The sequence below is a fragment of the Rana temporaria genome, chromosome 3, assembly GCF_905171775.1.
Source record: "Rana temporaria chromosome 3, aRanTem1.1, whole genome shotgun sequence".
Classification (NCBI taxonomy): domain Eukaryota; kingdom Metazoa; phylum Chordata; class Amphibia; order Anura; family Ranidae; genus Rana; species Rana temporaria.
The window spans coordinates 10,128,865-10,147,709 of record NC_053491.1 but is presented as its reverse complement, the minus strand read 5'-3'; the positions used below and the strand labels follow the sequence as shown (position 1 = coordinate 10,147,709).

Sequence of the window (18,845 nt, the reverse complement as noted above, 5' to 3'; positions counted from 1 at the left end):
AAATTGTACGCGGGAACGACGGCCATACTTAACATTGAGTACGCCTCAGAACAGCACCTTTAACTATACGCCGGAAAAAGCCGAACGAAAACGACGTAAAAAAATGCGCCGGCCGGACGTACGTTCGTGGATCGCCGTAAATAGCTAATTTGCATACTCGAGTCGAAAAATTGCATCTAAGATCCGACGGCGTACTAAGACGTACGCCTGTCGGATCGATCCCAGATGCCGTCAGGGCCATTTGAAGGATTTTGGGGGCCCCAAGCAAAATGGACAACGACAGGGCGGGGTTGAGACGCTTGGGGATGTGCTGCTGTCGGAAATGACATCCGAGTCTTTTCAAGTTCAGAAGCGGGGGTGGGGGGTTTCGGGCGCTACCGAAAATGGCTTCTTAGTTCCTCCTCCTCCCTCATCCTCCTTCCTCCTCCCGTGCAGCGAGTGAGTTGCGAGGGAGGGGGGCCCAGCATGCCAGCTCGGGGCCCCAGGCCAGCTCTGGGGCCCCAAGCAATTGCTTGGTTTGCCTGTCCTGTCGCAACGGCCCTGGATGCCGTTGTATCTTGTTTTGTGGATACAAAACATAGATACGACGCGGGAAATTTAAAATTACGCCAATAGATCAATAGATACGCCGGCGTAATACTTTTGTGGATCTGCCCCATAATGTTTCGGGGGCTTTCATACTCTTCAGGCCTAAAATCATCGCTCCCAACTGTCCCTGATTTCGAGGGAGTGTCCCTGATTTGGAGAAACGTCCCTCTGTCCCTCTCCCTCCTCATTTGTCCCTCATTATGGTCTGATCTATGTAGTTGTATAGAAAATGCACTTTTTATCAATCAAAAAGTGTTTCCCAGCGCTAAACCTTTCATCTGATTTCTAAATTGCTGCATTTGTAAATTCCAAAAGCCAATATAAAGGAATAGTAGTGGTAAAAAAAAACACTTGTGGGTTTAACCACTTCCATACCGGGCATTTTCACCCCCTTCCTGCCCAGACCAATTTTTAGTTTTCAGCACTGTCGCACTTTGAATGACAATTGCGCGGTCGTGCAAAGTGGCTCCCAAACAAAATTAGCGTCCTTTTTTTTCACACGCATAGAGATTTCTTTTGGTGGTATTTGATCACCTCTGCGTTTTTTATTTTTTGCGCTGTAAACAAAAATAGAGCAACAATTTTGAAAAAAACACAATATCTTTTACTTTTTGATTTAAAAAATATCATATATATATATATATATATATTTTTAAACTATTTTTTTTCTCAGTTTAGACCGATACGTATTCTTCTACATATTGGGGTAGATCCAGGTACCTTTGCACATTTTTTACGTAGGCGCAGGGCACCGGTTTTGCCCTGCGCCACCGCAAATTTTCTGCGCTACCCTCGATTCACGGAGCAGTAGCTCCGTAAATTGCGAGGGCGCGCCGGCAAAATGCCCGGCGTAAGCGCGCGCAATTTAAATGATCCCGTAGGGGGCGGGAATCATTTAAATTAGGCACGTTCCCACGCCGAGCGTAGTGCTCATGCTCCGACGGGAAACTTTCCCGACGTGCATTGCGGCAAATGACGTCGCAAGGACGTCATTTGCTTCAAAGTGAACGTGAATGGCGTCCAGCGCCATTCACGAATCACTTACGCAAACAATGTAAAGTTCAAATTTTGCGACGCGGGAACGACGGGTATACGTAACATTGGCTGCCCCTGCTAATAGCAGGGGCAGCCTTACGCGAAAACCGCGGTACGCAAACGACGTAAACTGCGTACGCAGGGCTCGCGTAACGTTGTGAATCGGCGTTAGTATGCAATTTGCATACTATACGCTGAGCACAACGGGAACGCCACCTAGCGGCCACCGCAAGAATGCAGCCTAAGATATGCGGGCATAAGAGCCTTATGCCACGCATATCTTAGGCTGCAGTCGGCGTAACGAGGTTCCTGAATCAGGAGCATTCGTTATGCCGGCGCAAGTAAGCAATTGCGCTGTGTAACTACGGTTACGCAGGCGCAATTGCTCTCTGAATCCGGGCCATTCTTGGTAAAAAAATAAAAATAAAAAATCGCAATAAGCATATTTGATCGGTTTGCGCAAAAAGTTCTAGCTAGCATCTTCAAAATAGGGAATAGAATTATGGCATTTTTATTTTTTTACTAGTAATGGCGGCGATCTGCGATTTTTATTGTGACCGTGACATTGCGGCGGGAATATCGGACACTTTTGACACAATTTTGGGACCATTCACATTTATACAGCGATCAGTGCTATAAAACTGCACTGATTACTGTGTATATGTGACTGGTAGGGAAAAGGTTAACACTAGGGGGCGCTGAAGGGGGGAGGGGTCTCACAAGGGGGGGAGACCGATGTGTGTTCCTCTGTACTGGGAACACACATTGGTCTCCTCGCCTCTGACAGGACATGGATCTGTGTGTTTACACCTCATCATTACACACACAGATCCATGGTCCTGCCGTGATTGCGGGCACCGGGCCAGCGCACCGGGCCCCGAGCAATGCACCCCCTAGCCGCCCGGGAAGGCAAGGACGTCGTATGACGTCCACCCAGAGGGAGGGTTCCCGCCGACGTAATTTCACAATGACTCGGTAGGGAAAGTGTTAACCAATCTTGGGCTAGATTCAGTAACACTTACGACGGGCGTATCAGTAGATACGCCGTCGTAAGTCCGAATCTGCGCCGTCGCAACTTTAAGCGTATGCTCAAATTGAGATACGCTTAAATGTTGCTAAGATACGACCGGCGTAAGTCTCCTACGCCGTCGTATCTTAACTGCATATTTACGCTGGCCGCTAGGGGCGTGTACGCTGATTTACGCCTAGAATATGTAAATCAGCTAGATACGCCTATTCACGAACATACGCCCGGCCGTTGCAGTACAGATACACGTTTACGTAAGGCTTTTTCCTGGCGTAAAGTTACCCCTGCTTATATGAGGCGCAGCCAATGTTAAGTATGGACGTCGGGACCGCGTCAAACTTTCTGTCGATTACGTCGTTTGCGTAAGTCGTTCGCGAATAGGGCTGTGCGTAATTTACGTTCACGTCGAAAGCATTGAATTTTTTCGGTTTAATTTGGAGCATGCGCACTGGATACGCATGCGTCGTTCGTTAGAAACGTCATTTACGTGGGGTCATGTTTTATTTACATAAAACACGCCCACCTCTTCACAATTTGAATTAGGCGCGCTTACGCCGGCACATTTACGCTAAGCCGCCGTAACTTAGGGCGCAGGTTCTTTCTGAATACAGAACCTGCCTCACAAAGTTACGGCGGCGTAGCGTATCTGAGATACGCTACGCCCGTACAAAGTTACGCAGGCTTTCTGAATCTAGCCCCTTGTTTTTTGTACATTTGCCCTTTAAGGGGGCGTGACAAGGGGTGTGCCCTATGCCTGTATTACTGTTGCTGATAGGTGTCCCTCATTCCCATCTAAAAAAGTTGGGAGGTGTGTAAAATGATTTAATAAAAGTGTGTGCAAAAAAAAATGCAAAAACTGTCAGTGAAAGTCTATTTGCACAAGGCAATCACTTACCTTAAAAGAGCAGTTGAATGGGGGCCCAATAGCATTGTATCTGTCAGCTGACCCTTGGGATGTGATCTCATACTGGTCCAGACTGGAGTATCTGGGGGAGGAAGAATGGAGGTGTTAGGAGGTGTTCCGGGCCTAGAAATAGACTCTTTAACCACTTAAGCCCCGGACCTTTAGGCAGCTAAATGGCCATCCAGGTTTTGCGATTCGGCACTGCGTCGCTTTAACAGACAATTGCGCGGTTGTGCGACGTGACTCCCAAACAAAATTGGCGTCCTTTTTTCCCCACAAATAGAGCTTTCTTTTGGTGGTATTTGATCACCTCTGCGGTTTTAATTTTTTGCGCTATAAACAAAAAGAGAGCGCCAATTTTGAAAAAAATTTAATATTTTTAACTTTTTGCTATAATAAATATCCCCCAAAAACATATATAAAAAATGTTTTTCCCTCAGTTTAGGCTGATACGTATTCTTCTACCTATTTTTGGTAAAAAAAAATCGCAATAAGCGTTTATCGATTGGTTTGCGCGAAATTTATAGCGTTTACAAAATAGGGGATAGTTTTATTATTTTTTTTTTTTTACTACTAATGGCGGCGATCAGCGATTTTTTTCGTGACTGCGACATTATGGCGGACACTTCGGACAATTCTGACACATTTTTGGGACCATTGGCATTTTCACAGCAAAAAATGCATTTAAATTGCATTGTTTATTGTGAAAATGACAGTTGCAGTTTGGGAGTTAACCACAGGGGGCGCTGTAGGAGTTAGGGTTCACCTAGTGTGTGTTTACAACTGTAGGGGGGTGTGGCTGTAGGTCTGACGTCATCGATCGAGTCTCCCTATAAAAGGGATCACACGATCGATACGCCGCCACAGTGAAGAACGGGGAAGCCGTGTTTACATACGGCTCTCCCCGTTCTTCAGCTCCAGGGAGCGATCGCGAGGGGGCGGCTAGAAACGAATAGCCGCGCCCTCGTCCCGGATCGCTCCCAGTGGGTTACCGACCGCCGCATGCCCGATCGGACCCCCGACCCGCGGAAAGGCGGGGACGTACATGTACGCTCATATGCCTGTACGTGCCATTCTGTGGACATATTTGTACATGCGGCGGGCGTTAACCGGTTAAAGTGGGGTTCCGGGCATACATTTTTTTTGCAAGCTAAAATTAATCACATTAAATGGTCCCTAAAACATATTGATAGCTCTCCAATCGTTCCAGAAATCATTGCAAACACTTATAGCCTTCTATCCTCCAGCTCATGTTGTGGGCGCATCCATCATATGTGTGGATGTATCCATCATATGTGTGGGCGTATCCATCATATGTGTGGGCGTATCCCTCATATGTGTGGGCGTGTGAAGCCCAGTTCCTTTCTCTTCCTGGTTTCCAGGGAGAGGTGCATGCTGGGAGATTTTTAGGCACAGTAATTGCCCAGAGACTCCTGGGAAATGAGTGTCATCATTTCCCAGGAGGCAATGGGGTCTTAGGACAGGAAGTTGAACCGCCTAGGACCAGGTACAAGGCAGATTACGAAATCTGCCTGGTAACAGCCAGATAGAAGTGAGTAAAAAACATTTAATTTTTTTATTTTTTACATTAAAGGCAAGCTGTTAATAGAAAGTACATTTTTAGGGTGGAACTCCGCTTTAATTTATGTTTCTATCTCTTTAACCCCTTAAAGGGGTGTTCCAGTCATTTTTTATGTTTATTAAAAGTCAGCAGCTACAAAAAGTGTAGCTGCTGGCTTTTGATAAACATACACTCACCTGCTCCACGTTCCAGCGATGCGCCGGTGATCTGCCGTGCTGGTTCCATGTATCATGGAAGTTCCAGCGCATGCGCGAACTGATGCGCTGAGCTGGTTCCAGCCATCGGGAAAGTTCCGTCAAGCACTGCGCAGGTGCAAACTTGCTGACGGAAATCCCCGAACGGCGGCCAGCATCCAGGGCGACGTGGACTTAGAGGAAAGTGGCCAGTCGGCCTCACGTCCTCGCTGCGCTCGGACGGCTCGCTTTGCTCGCTCGGCCTCCTGGCTCTTTTTTTAACATCCTCCAATCCACGGGGATGTTAAAGAATGAGCCTGGATGCCGGGCGAGGTTCGGGGATTTCCGTCGGGAAGTTTGCGCCTGCGCAGTCAGTGCAGGAACTTCCCCCATAGTGGAACATTCAGGACAAGTCACCGGCCGTGGCTCCGCTCCTCTCCCCCCTCCCCGGCCGGCGTCTTCATTCCAAGTGTGGGCACCCGGCTGTGACAGCTTTTGGCTTCACGGCCAGGCACCCACTGCGCATGCGCGAGCGGCGCTGGGCCATCCTATTGGACAGGTGATCGCCTGGGACCTGTCTTGTGTCCCAGGCCATCGCCTACAGGGAGGGGCTGCCCAAAGGAGATCTGACTATTCGCCTTACCAGCCCCTCGGCGGAAGGAAGTGGGACAGGAAGTCCCACTCCTCCCTGAAGCCCCCACTCCCCCCCCCAAAAAAAATTAAATGCCAAATGTGGCATGTAAGGGGGCGAGGAGTGGATTAAGCGGATGTTCCACTTTTGGGTGGAACTCCGCTTTAAGGACCGCAGCACGACTATTTACGTTGGGAGTATGGCACGACTGGGCACAAGGGCGTACAGGTACGTCCCCTTTAAGAAGTCCAGCGGTAGGCCGCGAGTGCGCTGCCGCCGGCGCGCTCGCGACCCGGTCCTGTGCCCGCGGGACCCGGTCGCCGCCGGTGTCCCGCAATCGGGTCACAGAGAGGAAGAACGGGGGGAGAGGTGAGTGTAAACAAACCTCTCCCCGTGCTTCCTAGTGAGCCCGTCACTGTCATAGGGAACGACGATCAGTGATGTCACACGCCCAGCCACGCCCCCCTACAGTAAGAAACACAAATTAGCTCACACTTAACCCCTTTAGCGCCCCCTCCAGGTTAACCCCCTCACTGCCAGTGTCATTTTCACAGTAATCGGGGCATTTTTATAGCACTTTTCGCTGTGAGAATGACAATGGTCCCAAAAATGTGTCAAAAGTGTCCGCCATAATGTCGCAGTCACAAAAAATTATTAATAAAAATGCCATAAAACTATCCGCTATTTTGTAAACGCTATAACTTTTGCGCAAACCAATCAATAAACGCTTATTGCTTCTTTTTTTTTAACCAAAAATATGTAGAAGAATACGTTTTGGCCTAAACTGAGGAAAAAAAATGTTTTTTTTAATATATTTTTTGGGGATATTTATTATAGCAAAAAGTAAAAAAAAATGTTTTTTTTTTTTAAATTGTCACTCTATTTTTGTTTATAGCGCAAAAAATGAGAACCGCAGAGGTGATCAAATACCACCAAAAGAAAGCTCTATTTGTGGGGAAAAAAAGAACGCCAATTGTGTTTGGGAGCCACGTCCCATGACTGCGCAATTGTCAGTTAAAGCGACGCAGTGCCGAATCGCAAAAAGGGGCCAGGTCCTTTACCTGCATAATGGTCCGGGGCTGAAGTGGTTAAAGACTCTTCTTGATTGGCGGGCCTGCTAAGAATTATCAGAGATTCATTGAGAGACAGAACTTTAATATGTTCCGTCTCCAGATTGACTCTCAAATTCTTCCCTGATGACAAACACGTGTCACACACAGTCCATGGATGGAGCCCCACGAATAAGCTTCCACCCGTGCCTGTTCGCTCTTGCACATATCCGGCAGGTAATAGAAGTGGCTATTAATATGACGATGTGTCACATTCACAGCCAGGCCCCTCACCGGGGGAACGCTCCTCCTGGCTCCTGATTAAAGCACATATTCTTCATTTCGGCACTTTCTGCATTCCCAGCCTCGGCTCTACTTGGGGGTCACCCAAAGTTTCTGAACTTCTGCTTCTTTGCATAACAGCTGGAAATCAAACAAACTATAAAAAAATAACCGTCCAATGGCGACGCTTGCCTAATACAGAGCCCGGGCCCGACTTACAAAATGCTTGAGCTGCTGCCCGTAAAAGCCAATCAAATTCCATGCTTCAGTCAAAGTATGATAAATGATTGGTGAAGACCTTCTCTGGTGTTTCCTTGCCTGATTTTTTTTTGGAAACCAGTTTAGACAAAATCAATATTTTTTACTTTTTTGCTATAATAAATATCCCTCAAAAAAAAAAATATATATATATATATATATATATATAAAAAAATTCCAACGTTTAGGCCGATATGTATTCTTCTACATATTTTTGGTAAAAATCGCAATAAGCGTTTATTGGTTTGCCCAAAAGTTATAGCGTCTACAAAATAGGGGATAGTTTTATGTCATTTTTATATTTTTACTAGTAATGGCGGCGATCTGCGATTTTTATTGTGACCGTGACATTGTGGCGGACATATCGGACACTTTTGACACATTTTTGGGACCATTCACATTAATACAGCGATTAATGCTATAAAACTGCACTGATTACTGTGCAAACGTGACTGGCAGGTCCCGACGCGGAAAACGACGCGATCTCCACCCAGCGGCGGCCGAAGTATTGCATCTTAAGATTCGAAGGCGTACGAAGCTGTACGCCTGTCGGATCTTAGCCAAATGCCGTCGTATCTTGTTTGTGAATTACAAATTAAGATACGACGGGGGAAAATTTGAAAGTACGCCGGAGTATCAGCAGTATCTGCCTTTTTCTTTGTTCCTCCCCCTCTTTTCCTCTCCCTTCCATGTATTCTCTATTTTTATTCCTTCTCTTACTTCCTGGTGGGGAGTATGGGATCAGTGGCAGTGCTGGGGGAGAGTTCTGATCGGCCAACTAGGTGCTCTTGATGAAGGTCATCTGCTGATCTGAGAACTGTAGTGGGGACTTTTAAGGGCAACTCTAATCATAGGTAGTGTTACTCACTGTGTCTCTGACTTTGTGGTGTCTCGTAGCAGTGACACTTATGCTGAAATCAGCAGGTAGGGTCTCCTCCAGCTCCTCCCACTTCACATTCCTCACCAGTCAGCCGACCTCTAGTCTCTGCCCCCCAGCTATGCCGTGAACTTAAGGGGCGGCTGTGAAGAGGCTGAGTGGGCGGCCGCAGGCTTCAGGAACAGCTAAGGGTTTGGGGACCCCTGGCAAATCCTCATTTGACCCCCAGGTTGAGAACCACTGCTCCAGAGGTTACTAGGGGTTTCTTGAACTGTGGCTGAATGACCTCCTATCTGACCATGCCTGATCAGGCCAATATAAGAGACAGTCTTTCTACTGACCGCCGACGTGAGGAGCATTATTCCCACTCGTCACCAATGTAAAGGTCATTCTTCCCACTGATCACCAATGTAAGGAACATTCTTCCCACTGATCACCAATGTAAAGGACATTCTTCTCACTGATCACCAATGTAAGGGACATTCTTCCCACTGATCACCAATGTAAGGGACATTCTTCTCACTGATCACCAATGTAAGTGACATTATTCCCACTGATCACCAATGTAAGGAACATTCTTCCCACTGATCACCAATGTAAGGAACATTCTTCCCACTGATCACCAATGTAAGGGACATTCTTCTCACTGATCACCAATGTAAGGGACATTCTTCCCACTGATCACCAATGTAAGGGACATTCTTCTCACTGATCACCAATGTAAGGAACATTCTTCTCACTGATCACCAATGTAAGGAACATTCTTCCCACTGATCACCAATGTAAGGGACATTCTTCTCACTGATCACCAATGTAAGGGACATTCTTCCCACTGATCACCAATGTAAGGGACATTCTTCTCACTGATCACCAATGTAAGGGACATTCTTCCCACTGATGACCAATGTAAGGAACATTCTTCCCACTGATCACCAATGTAAGGGACATTCTTCCCACTGATCACCAATGTAAGGAACATTCTTCTCACTAATCACCAATGTAAGGAACATTCTTCCCACTGATCACCAATGTAAGGAACATTCTTCTCACTAATCACCAATGTAAGGAACATTCTTCTCACTGATCACCAATGTAAGGGACATTCTTCTCACTGATCACCAATGTAAGGGACATTCTTCCCACTGATCACCAATGTAAGGAACATTCTTCTCACTAATCACCAATGTAAGGGACATTCTTCTCACTGATCACCAATGTAAGGGACATTCTTCCCACTGATCACCAATGTAAGGAACATTCTTCCTACTGATCACCAATGTAAGGGACATTCTTCCCACTGATCACCAATGTAAGGGACATTCTTCCCACTGATCACCAATGTAAGGATCATTCTTCCCACTGATCACCAATGTAAGGGACATTCTTCTCACTGATCACCAATGTAAGGGACATTCTTCCCACTGATCACCAATGTAAGGGACATTCTTCTCACTGATCACCAATGTAAGGGACATTCTTTCCACTGATCACCAATGTAAGGGACATTCTTCTCACTGATCACCAATGTAAGGAACATTCTTCTCACTGATCACCAATGTAAGGGACATTCTTCCCACTGATCACCAATGTAAGGAACATTCTTCTCACTGATCACCAATGTAAGGAGCATTCTTCTCACTGATCACCAATGTAAGGAGCATTCTTCTCACTGATCACCAATGTAAGGAACATTCTTCTCACTGATCACCAATGTAAGGAGCATTCTTCCCACTGATCACCAATGTAAGGAACATTCTTCTCACTGACCACCAATGTAAGAAGCATATCTTCTCACTGACCATCAATGTATCAAGGTTTGTCTTCAAAAAGGCCACCAATGTAAGGATCATTCTTCCCACTGGCCTTTGCCCCTCTGATGAAGTAGTTTTAGCTAGAGACCTTGAAATATTCTAAAGGGTTGCTCTAGGGTAAAAAGGTTGACAAAGGCTGATGTATATGATGGGTGTGATAAAAAAATAAAAATGGTCTTAGCAACAAAAAAGATTTACCTCAATATAAAGAATGTAGGGCCGTATGTATAACAGTGTCTGAACGAAGAGAAGTAAGAATATGAATGGTTACTATGAGCAGCACAGACAGTTCTTCTAGACACCTTTATGCATAGGACCCTTGTGAAATGTGTTACATCAGGGATAAGAAGCAGCGAAAATCCACATGAAATAAGATTGAAGTAAGGTCATCCATGTACCTGGTGAATAGGAGGTCCGACTCATACTTGAGGTTGAAATTCAGCAGAACCTCGTTATCAGCGATTGTACTCTCCAGTTCTTCACTGTCACTGTAGAGACATGTAACGATAAGAAATTAATGCTTACTGGTTATTGTATAACTCTTTACCTGAGTTAAAAGCAACCTTTCCTGAAACTGGGAAACTGCCATCAGTGCCGGGACAAGGTCATCCAGCGCTCAAGGCAAAGATGCTAAACCGCTCCCCTTTTCCCCCGTTCATTATGTGCAAGCTTAGGGGATCCTACTCCCAACAGTCACTCGCAGGGCCAATCCTAGGGTCACAGGCACCTGGGTGCAGAAATATTTCTGGCGCCCCCACATGGGCGTTGTCATTTTACTAACTCCTCCCCTTTACATCTCATTATACATCACATCTGTAGATGGACTAGGCACAGGGGCTGTGTATCCTATGCAATCTATCATGCCATTAAACATCTAGAGCAGGGGCAGCCCAAAGCACGTGTAAAGGGATGCTGGGGGTGCCATCCCCCAGCACACTGAACACTGAGGCCCGTACACACAATAGAATCCATCCGCTGAAAAATCTCAGCGGATCGGTTTCAGCGGATAGATTCTATGGTGTGTACAATCCAGCGGATCTGTTTCCGCGGATTTTTATCCCCTGGGATGGATTTCAAGCGGATAAAAATTTGAAGACATGCTTTCAAATCTATCCGCTTGAATCCATCACAACGGATTGATCCGCTGGTCTGTACAGACTCACCGGATCAATCCGTCCGAAGGGATCCCCCGCATGCGTCGTAATGATTCGACGCATGCGTGGAATTCCTTATATGACAGCGTCGCGCTCGTCGCCGCGTCATCATCGCGGCGACGGCGCGACACGTCATCGCGAGTGGATTTTGGCGCGGATTTCGATCCTATGGTGAGTACACTCCATTGGATCCAAATCCGCTGAAATCCTCGAGAGGATTTATCCGCGGAAACGGTCCGCTGGACCGTATCCGCGGATAAATCCTCTCGTGTGTACTAGGCCTGACTCACCTCGATTCTCTCTGTGCAGCCTGAGATAGAAATGGGAGTGGGAGGCATTCCAACTGGAGTTGGTGGAGACAGTGCGGGATCCAAGACTCCCAGTGTTAGGAATTCATCCCTGCACATCAGCACTCAGCAGCCACTGAAAACTAGAACTCTCATGTCAGGAAGAGGAGCGGCCCCTCCCCTGAGCACTGCCAGGCTGGACGGGCTGCCCTATGCTCACACATCAGTTCTGGACAGACACACACCTATGCTCAGAACACTAGTTCTGGACGGACACAAACAAGGAGAGAAGGAGGGAGGGGAAAACTCTGGCACTTTGACGCCCCCACCTCTGCAGGCGCCTGGGTGCAATGCACCCTGCCTAGGAACGGCCATGGTCACTCGCTTGTCAAAATCTTTTTTTGTGCTGAAAAAGCCCCCCTCGGATTATACTCGAGTCAGGTTTCCTGTCAGTATTGATGATGAGGATAGGAAACCCATATCACGCAGTACATTGTCCCCTCTGATTCACAGCGGTGTTGCGTGTATAGGAAGTCCGCGCCACCCACCCTGCCCCACCTCCTCCTCATCTGTCTGTGACGATGAGGAGGCGGAGCTTAGTTACAGTGGAAGGCACGGGCGGCGTGGACGGCGCAGACTTCCTATACACACAATGGTGCTGTGAATCAGAGGGGACAATGTACTGCGTGATATGGGTTTCCTTTCCTCCTCATCAATACTGAGATAAGGTACATGGGCACAGTGAGGCTGCTTATGGGCACAGTAAGGTTGCTTATGGGCACAGTGAGGCTGAACATGGGCAACGTGAGGCTGAAAATGGGCAACGTGAGGCTGAAAATGGGCACAGTGAGGCTGCAGATTGGCATTGTTCACCCTCTTTTCCACTTACAGTAGCTGCTGCATTCTCATCCTAGGCTTATACTCGAGTCAATAAGTTTTCCTATTTTTTTGTGGTAAAATTAGGTGCCTCGTCTTATATTTGCGTAGGCTTATACTCGAGTTTATACGGTATATATCTTTTCATGTGACAACACTGAAGAAATGACACTTTGGGCTAGATTCAGAAAGCCTGGCGTATATTTGTGCGGGCGTAGCGTATCTTCTTTACGCTACGCCGGCGCAACTTAGAAAGGCAAGTGCTGTATTCACAAAGCACTTGCGTCCTAAGTTACGGCGGCGTAGCGTAAATGGGCCGGCGTAAGCCCGGGTAATTCAAAGTAGGCTTGGAGTGGGCGTGTTGTATGTAAATAACTAGTGACCCCACATATTTGATGTTTCTAAGTGCGCATGCGCTAAATTACGATGGCTAGAGATACGCCGAACACTGCCTACGACGTGAACGTAAGTTACGCACAGCCCTATTCGCGAACGACTTACGCAAACGACGTAAACTACGGAAAATTCGACGCTGTCCCAACGTCCATACTTAACATTGCGTACGCCTCATATAGCAGAGGTAACTTTACTCCGGTCCGACGTCTTACGCAAACGACGCATATAGATACGCCGGGCGCAACTACGTTCATGAATCGGCGTATCTACCTAATTTGTATATTCGAGGCGTAAATCTACGGAAGCGCCACCTAGCGGCTAGCGTAAATATGCAACTAACATACGACAGCGTAAGAGACTTACGTCAGTCGTATCTTAGCAAAATTCCGGCGTATCTTGCTTTCTGAATACAGAAAAAAGATACGCCGGCGCATCCTAGAAGTTACGCGGCGTATCTCGAGATACGCCGACGTAACTTCTTTCTGAATCTAGCCCTTTGTATCTACAATGTTGTGTAGTGAGTGTACAGCTTGTATAATGGTGTAAATTTGCCGTCCCCTCAAAATAACTCAACGCACAGCCATTAATGTCTAAACCGCTGGCAACAAAAGTGAGTACACCCCCTAAGTGAAAATGTCTAAATTGGGACCAAAGGGGTAGATTCACGTAGATGGGCATAATTTTGGGCGGGCGTAACGTATCTGATTTACATTACGCCTCCGCAAGTTTTTCAGGCAAGTGCTTTATTCACAAAGCACTTGCCTGTAAAGTTGCGGCGGCGTAGTGTAAATCACCCGGCGGAATTCAAATTCGGCGGGTAGGGGTCGTGTTTCATTTAAATGAAGTGCGTCCCCGCCCTGAACGAACGGCGCATGCGCCGTCCCTAAAATTTCCCGGTGTGCATTGCTCTAAATGATGTCGCAAGGACGTCATTGGTTTTGACGTGGACGTAAATTACGTCCAGCACCATTCACGGACGACTTACGCAAACAACGTAATTTTATAAATTTTCGACGCGGGAACGACGGAAGCGCCACCTAGCGGGGAAAAAAAATGCAGTTACATTCCGAGACTTACGCCTGTCGGATGTAATGGATATCTATGCGTAACTGATTCTAAGAATCAGTCGCATAGATACGACAGCGCTAGGCAGAGATACGACGGCGTATCTGGAGATGCACCGTCGTATCTCTTTTGAGAATCTGGGCCAAAGTGTCAATATTTTGTGTGGCCACCATTATTTTCCAGCACTGCCTTGGGCATGGAGGTCACCAGAGCTTATCTCCCCTGTGAGGAAAGCCGCTTATCAGCTCTCTTCTCCTCATGCACTGTCATCATAAGGGGAGGAATAACGGGCATTTCCTATTTTCACTGTGATTAGCTGGAACTATGGCTTAGCTACATTGCGTCTCATCAACACATGTGGGGATCACTACAACCGTGACACATTTCCTGTCCAACAATGGTTCTTTAAATCTCACCACACTACAAAGGTTTGAGGCCATAATGATGAAGGAAGAACACACATGACTTACCTGCTTGCTACTAGATGGATCTGCAAAGATGGAAGAAACACAGATTTACTGAATTCGAAGTCAAGCCGAAATGCCACCTGTGAGACAGAGACACAAACTGTAATTGGCGAGACCTCCTTCAGTTCTGGAAATGTGTATCATGTCGTCGATATACCTTTTCCTACTATAAGAAATAAATGTGTATCATGTCGTCGATATACCTTTTCCTACTATAAGATTTAAATGGAGTGGCTTTGTGTTTTATGATTTTACATGAAGACGTTCCCTGGAAACAACCCATATACTGGGCAAATGTTTTTCTCTTTAACCACCTCAATACCGGACACTTTCACCCCCTTCCTGCCCAGGCCATTTTTCAGTTTTCAGCGCTGTCACACTTTAAATGACAATTGCGCGGTCATGCAACGCTGTACCCGAATGAAATTTTTATAATTTTTTTTCCAATAGAGCTTTCTATTGGTGGTATTCGATCACCTCTGCAGTTTTTATTTCTTGCGCTATAAATAAAAGAAGAGGGACAAGTTTGAAAAAAAACACAGGGGACTAGATTCAGAAACAACTTACGACGGCGTATCTCCAGATACGCCGTCGTAAGTCTGAGTCTGAGGCGTCGTACCTTGGCGCCTGATTCAAAGAATCAGATACGCCTCACGGTTGCCAAGATACGAGCGGCGTAAGTCTCCTACGCCGTCGTATCTTGCATATTTACGCTGGCCGCTAGGTGGCGCTTCCATTGATTTCCGCATAGAATATGCAAATGAGCTAGATACGCCGATTCAGAAACGTACGTGTGCCCGGCGGATTTATTTACGTCGTTTACTTATGGCTTTTTCCGGCGTAAAGTTACCCCTGCTATATGAGGCATAGCCAATGTTAAGTATGGACGTCGGGACACCGTCGAATTTTCCGTTGTTTACATCGTTTGCGTACGCGAATAGGGCTGTGCGTAAGTTACGTTCACGTCGAAAGCATTGACTATTTGCGACGTGATTTCGAGCATGCACACTGGGATACTTTCACGGACGGCGCATGCGCCGTTCGTTAGGAACGTCAATTACGTGGGGTCAAGGCTCATTTTAATACAACACGCCCACTGCCTGGACAATTTGAATTAGGCGGGCTTACGCCGGCCCATTTACACTACGCCGCCATAACTTAGAGTGCAAGTTCTTTCTGAATACAGGACCTGCCGCCCTAAGTTACGGCGGCGTAGTGTATCTGAGATACGCTACGCCCGCTTAAAGATAGGCAGATCTTTCTGAATCTAGCCCAATATGTTTTACTTTTTGCTATAATAAATATATATATTTTTTTAAAAATTTCAGCCAGTTTTGGCTGATATGTATTTGTCTACATATTTTTGGTAAAAAAAAAAAAAAAAAATCGCAATAAGCGTTTATTGATTGGTTTGCACAAAAGTTATAGCGGCTACAAAACAGGGGATAGATTTATAGCATTTTTTTGTTTGTTTTTTTACTAGTAATGGCGGCGATCAGCGATTTTTTTTATTGTGACTGTGATATTGCGGCGACACATCGGACACTTTTGAGGAATTTTTGGGACCATTCACATTTATACAGCGATCCCTGCTATAAAAATGCATTGATTACTGTATAAATATAACTGGCAGGGAAGGGGTTAACACTAGGGGGCGATCAAGGGGTTAATGTGTTCCCTAGGGAGTGATTCTTAATGTGGGGGAAGGGAACTGACTGGGGGAGGTGACCGATCGGTGTCCCTATGTACAAGAGACACAGATCGGTCTCCTCTCTCCCTGACAGGACGTGGATCTGTGTGTTTACACACACAGATCCACGGTCCTGCTCAGTTACTGGGCAATCGCGGGTGCCCGGCGGCCATCGTGGCCGCCGGGCACGTGCATCGGGTCCCCAGTGACGGGGCAGGCATGCGCCCTCTAGTGGCTTTGGAAGGCGCACCGTCATATGACGTCCACCCAGAACAACAGGCTCTTCCTCTCGCCGTCATTTGATAGCGGTTAAAGTCTTCTATGTTTAACCACTTAAGACCCGGACCTTTAGGCAGCTAAAGGACCCGGCCAGTTTTTGCGATTCTGCACTGCGTCGCTTTAACTGACAATTGCGCGGTCGTGCGACGTGGCTCCCAAACAAAATTGGCATCCTTTTTTCCCCCACAAATAGAGCTTTCTTTTGGTGGTATTTGATCACCTCTGCGTTTTTTATTTTTTGCGCTATAAACAAAAATATAGCGTAATTTTTGAAAAAAATGCAATATTTTTTACTTTTTGCTATAATAAATATCCCCCAAAAATATCTAAAAAACGATTTTTTCCCTCAGTTTAGGCCGATACGTATTCTTCTACCTATTTTTGGTAAAACAAAATTGCAATAAGCGTTTATTTTTTTACTACTAATGGCGGCGATCAGCGATTTTTTTCGTGACTGTGACATTTTTTGCTGTGAAAATGACAATGGTCCCAAAAATGTGTCAAAAGTGTCCGAAGTGTCCGCCATAATGTCGCAGTCACAAAAAAAAAAAATCGCTGATCGCCGCCAATCCTAGTAAAAAAAAAATATTAATAAAAATGCCATAAAACTATCCCCTATTTTGTAAACGCTATAACTTTTGCGCAAACCAATCAATAAACGCTTATTGCCAGTTTTTTTAACAAATATATGTAGAAGAATACGTATCGGCCTAAACGGAGAAAAAAAAAGTTTTTCATATATTTTTTGGGGGATATTTATTATAGCAAAAAGTAAAAAATATAGATTTTATTTTTAATTGTCGCTCTATTTTTGTTTATAACGCAAAAAAAAAAAAAACGCAGAAGTGATCAAATACCACCAAAAGAAAGCTCTATTTGTGGGAAAAAAAGGTGCCAATTTTGTTTGGGAGCCACGTCGCACGACCGCGCAATTGTCAGTTAAAGCGACGCAGCGCCGAATCCCAAAAAAGGGACCAGGTCCTTAACCTGCATAATGGTCCGGGTCTTAACCGGTTAAGTAAAGTCTATAACTGGCACCCCACCACACTTCCCACAGTCAAGACACATGAAGTATTCATCATCTACTTGCTTGTACTCATAGTTCAGAACACGGCTAGTCAGTCCGGCAGTCACATCCAGTTCCATAGTCCTGATAGTGGTTTACCTACCTTGGCTTTTGCTCTGAAGAATGGGAAGCTGATATTGCACATCTTGCTGTATGGAATCCGTTCGTCATTCTTGCACTCAATCTTGATGTCTGACTCCTCCTGCAGGACATAGAAATCAAAAGATATCTTTTATCTGTCTGCTATAGATAAAGGGGCCCATAGATGTAAACATTCATCATCTAGTATAGGTAGCTTAAGGCTGCATGTCACAGGCAGCATCAGGCTATCTATAGGGCACAAAAGACTGCAATAGAATTTCAGAGATCCCTCCGAGATATTAATTAATTTTTTTGGGGGAGGTTTTCCATCAGCACTGATGAGGTGTGCTAACAGGAATAACATTGGGGTGGATTCAGGTAGCAATTGCGTCTGCGTATCCATAGTTAGGCAGCGCAATTGCTTAGTTGCGCGGGTGTAACGACTTTTCTGTATTCAGAAAGCTTGTTACGCCGACTGCAGCCTAAGATATGACTGGCATAAGGCTCTTATGCCGTCGTATCGTAGGCTGCATTCTTACGATGGCCGCTAGGGGGCGTTCCCGTAGTGGTCAGCGTATAGTATGCAAATTGCATACTAACGCCGATTCACAACCCTACGCGAGCCCTGCGTACGCAGTTTACGTCGTTTCCGTTCGTCGGTTTCCGTGTAAGGCTGCTCCTGCTATTTGCAGGGGCAGCCAATGCTACGTATACCCTTCGTTCCCGCGTCGCGAATTTAAAATTTAACGTTGTTTGCGTAAGTGAATCGTGAATGGCGCTGGACGCCATTTACGTTCATTTTGAAGCAAATGACGTCCTTGCGACGTCATTTGCCGCAATGCACGTCGGGAAAGTTTCCCGACGGAGCATGCGCACTATGTTCAGCGCGGGAACGCGCCTAATTTAAATGATCCACGCCCCCTACGGCATCATTTAAATTATGCGCCCTTACGCCGGGCAGTTTTAAGGAGTGCCCGCGCAAATTACGTAGCTACTGCTTCATGAATGAAGCGTAGCGCAGATAATTTGCGTAGGCGCAGGGTAACAACGGTACGCTGCGCCACCATAAGAAGTGCGCAGCGGTACCTGAATCTACCCCATTGCATGCATTTGTAACACTGGGCAATGTTACTGATTGCATAACTTTCTTTGTCCACAAGATGGCGATGCCAGTTCTACCTCCTTATCTAGCTAGGACTGACTTTACACAGGTGCGGTCTGGGAAATGTAGTCTCGGAGGATTTCAACTATAACCATTCCTGGACCA

General features: G+C 46.2%; 1 protein-coding gene across 12 annotated transcripts in view; it reads right to left on the bottom strand.

The window, feature by feature from the left end:
- ITGA11 (integrin subunit alpha 11) overlaps positions 1–18,845 on the bottom strand; it is a 303,932-nt gene that overhangs the window by 35,070 nt on the left and 250,017 nt on the right. For all 12 annotated transcript variants that reach the window (XR_005747817.1, XR_005747814.1, XR_005747815.1 and 9 more), the window contains 4 exons: positions 17,601–17,699; positions 14,466–14,542; positions 10,616–10,705; positions 3,546–3,636 (listed from right to left, as the gene is read on the bottom strand). Coding sequence is in view for 1 of the 12 variants with exons in the window: in XM_040342234.1 (XP_040198168.1) it covers positions 3,546–3,636; positions 10,616–10,705; positions 14,466–14,542; positions 17,601–17,699 (357 nt within the window). In the remaining 11 variants the exon portion in view is untranslated. The remainder of the gene's footprint in view (positions 1–3,545; positions 3,637–10,615; positions 10,706–14,465; positions 14,543–17,600; positions 17,700–18,845) is intronic.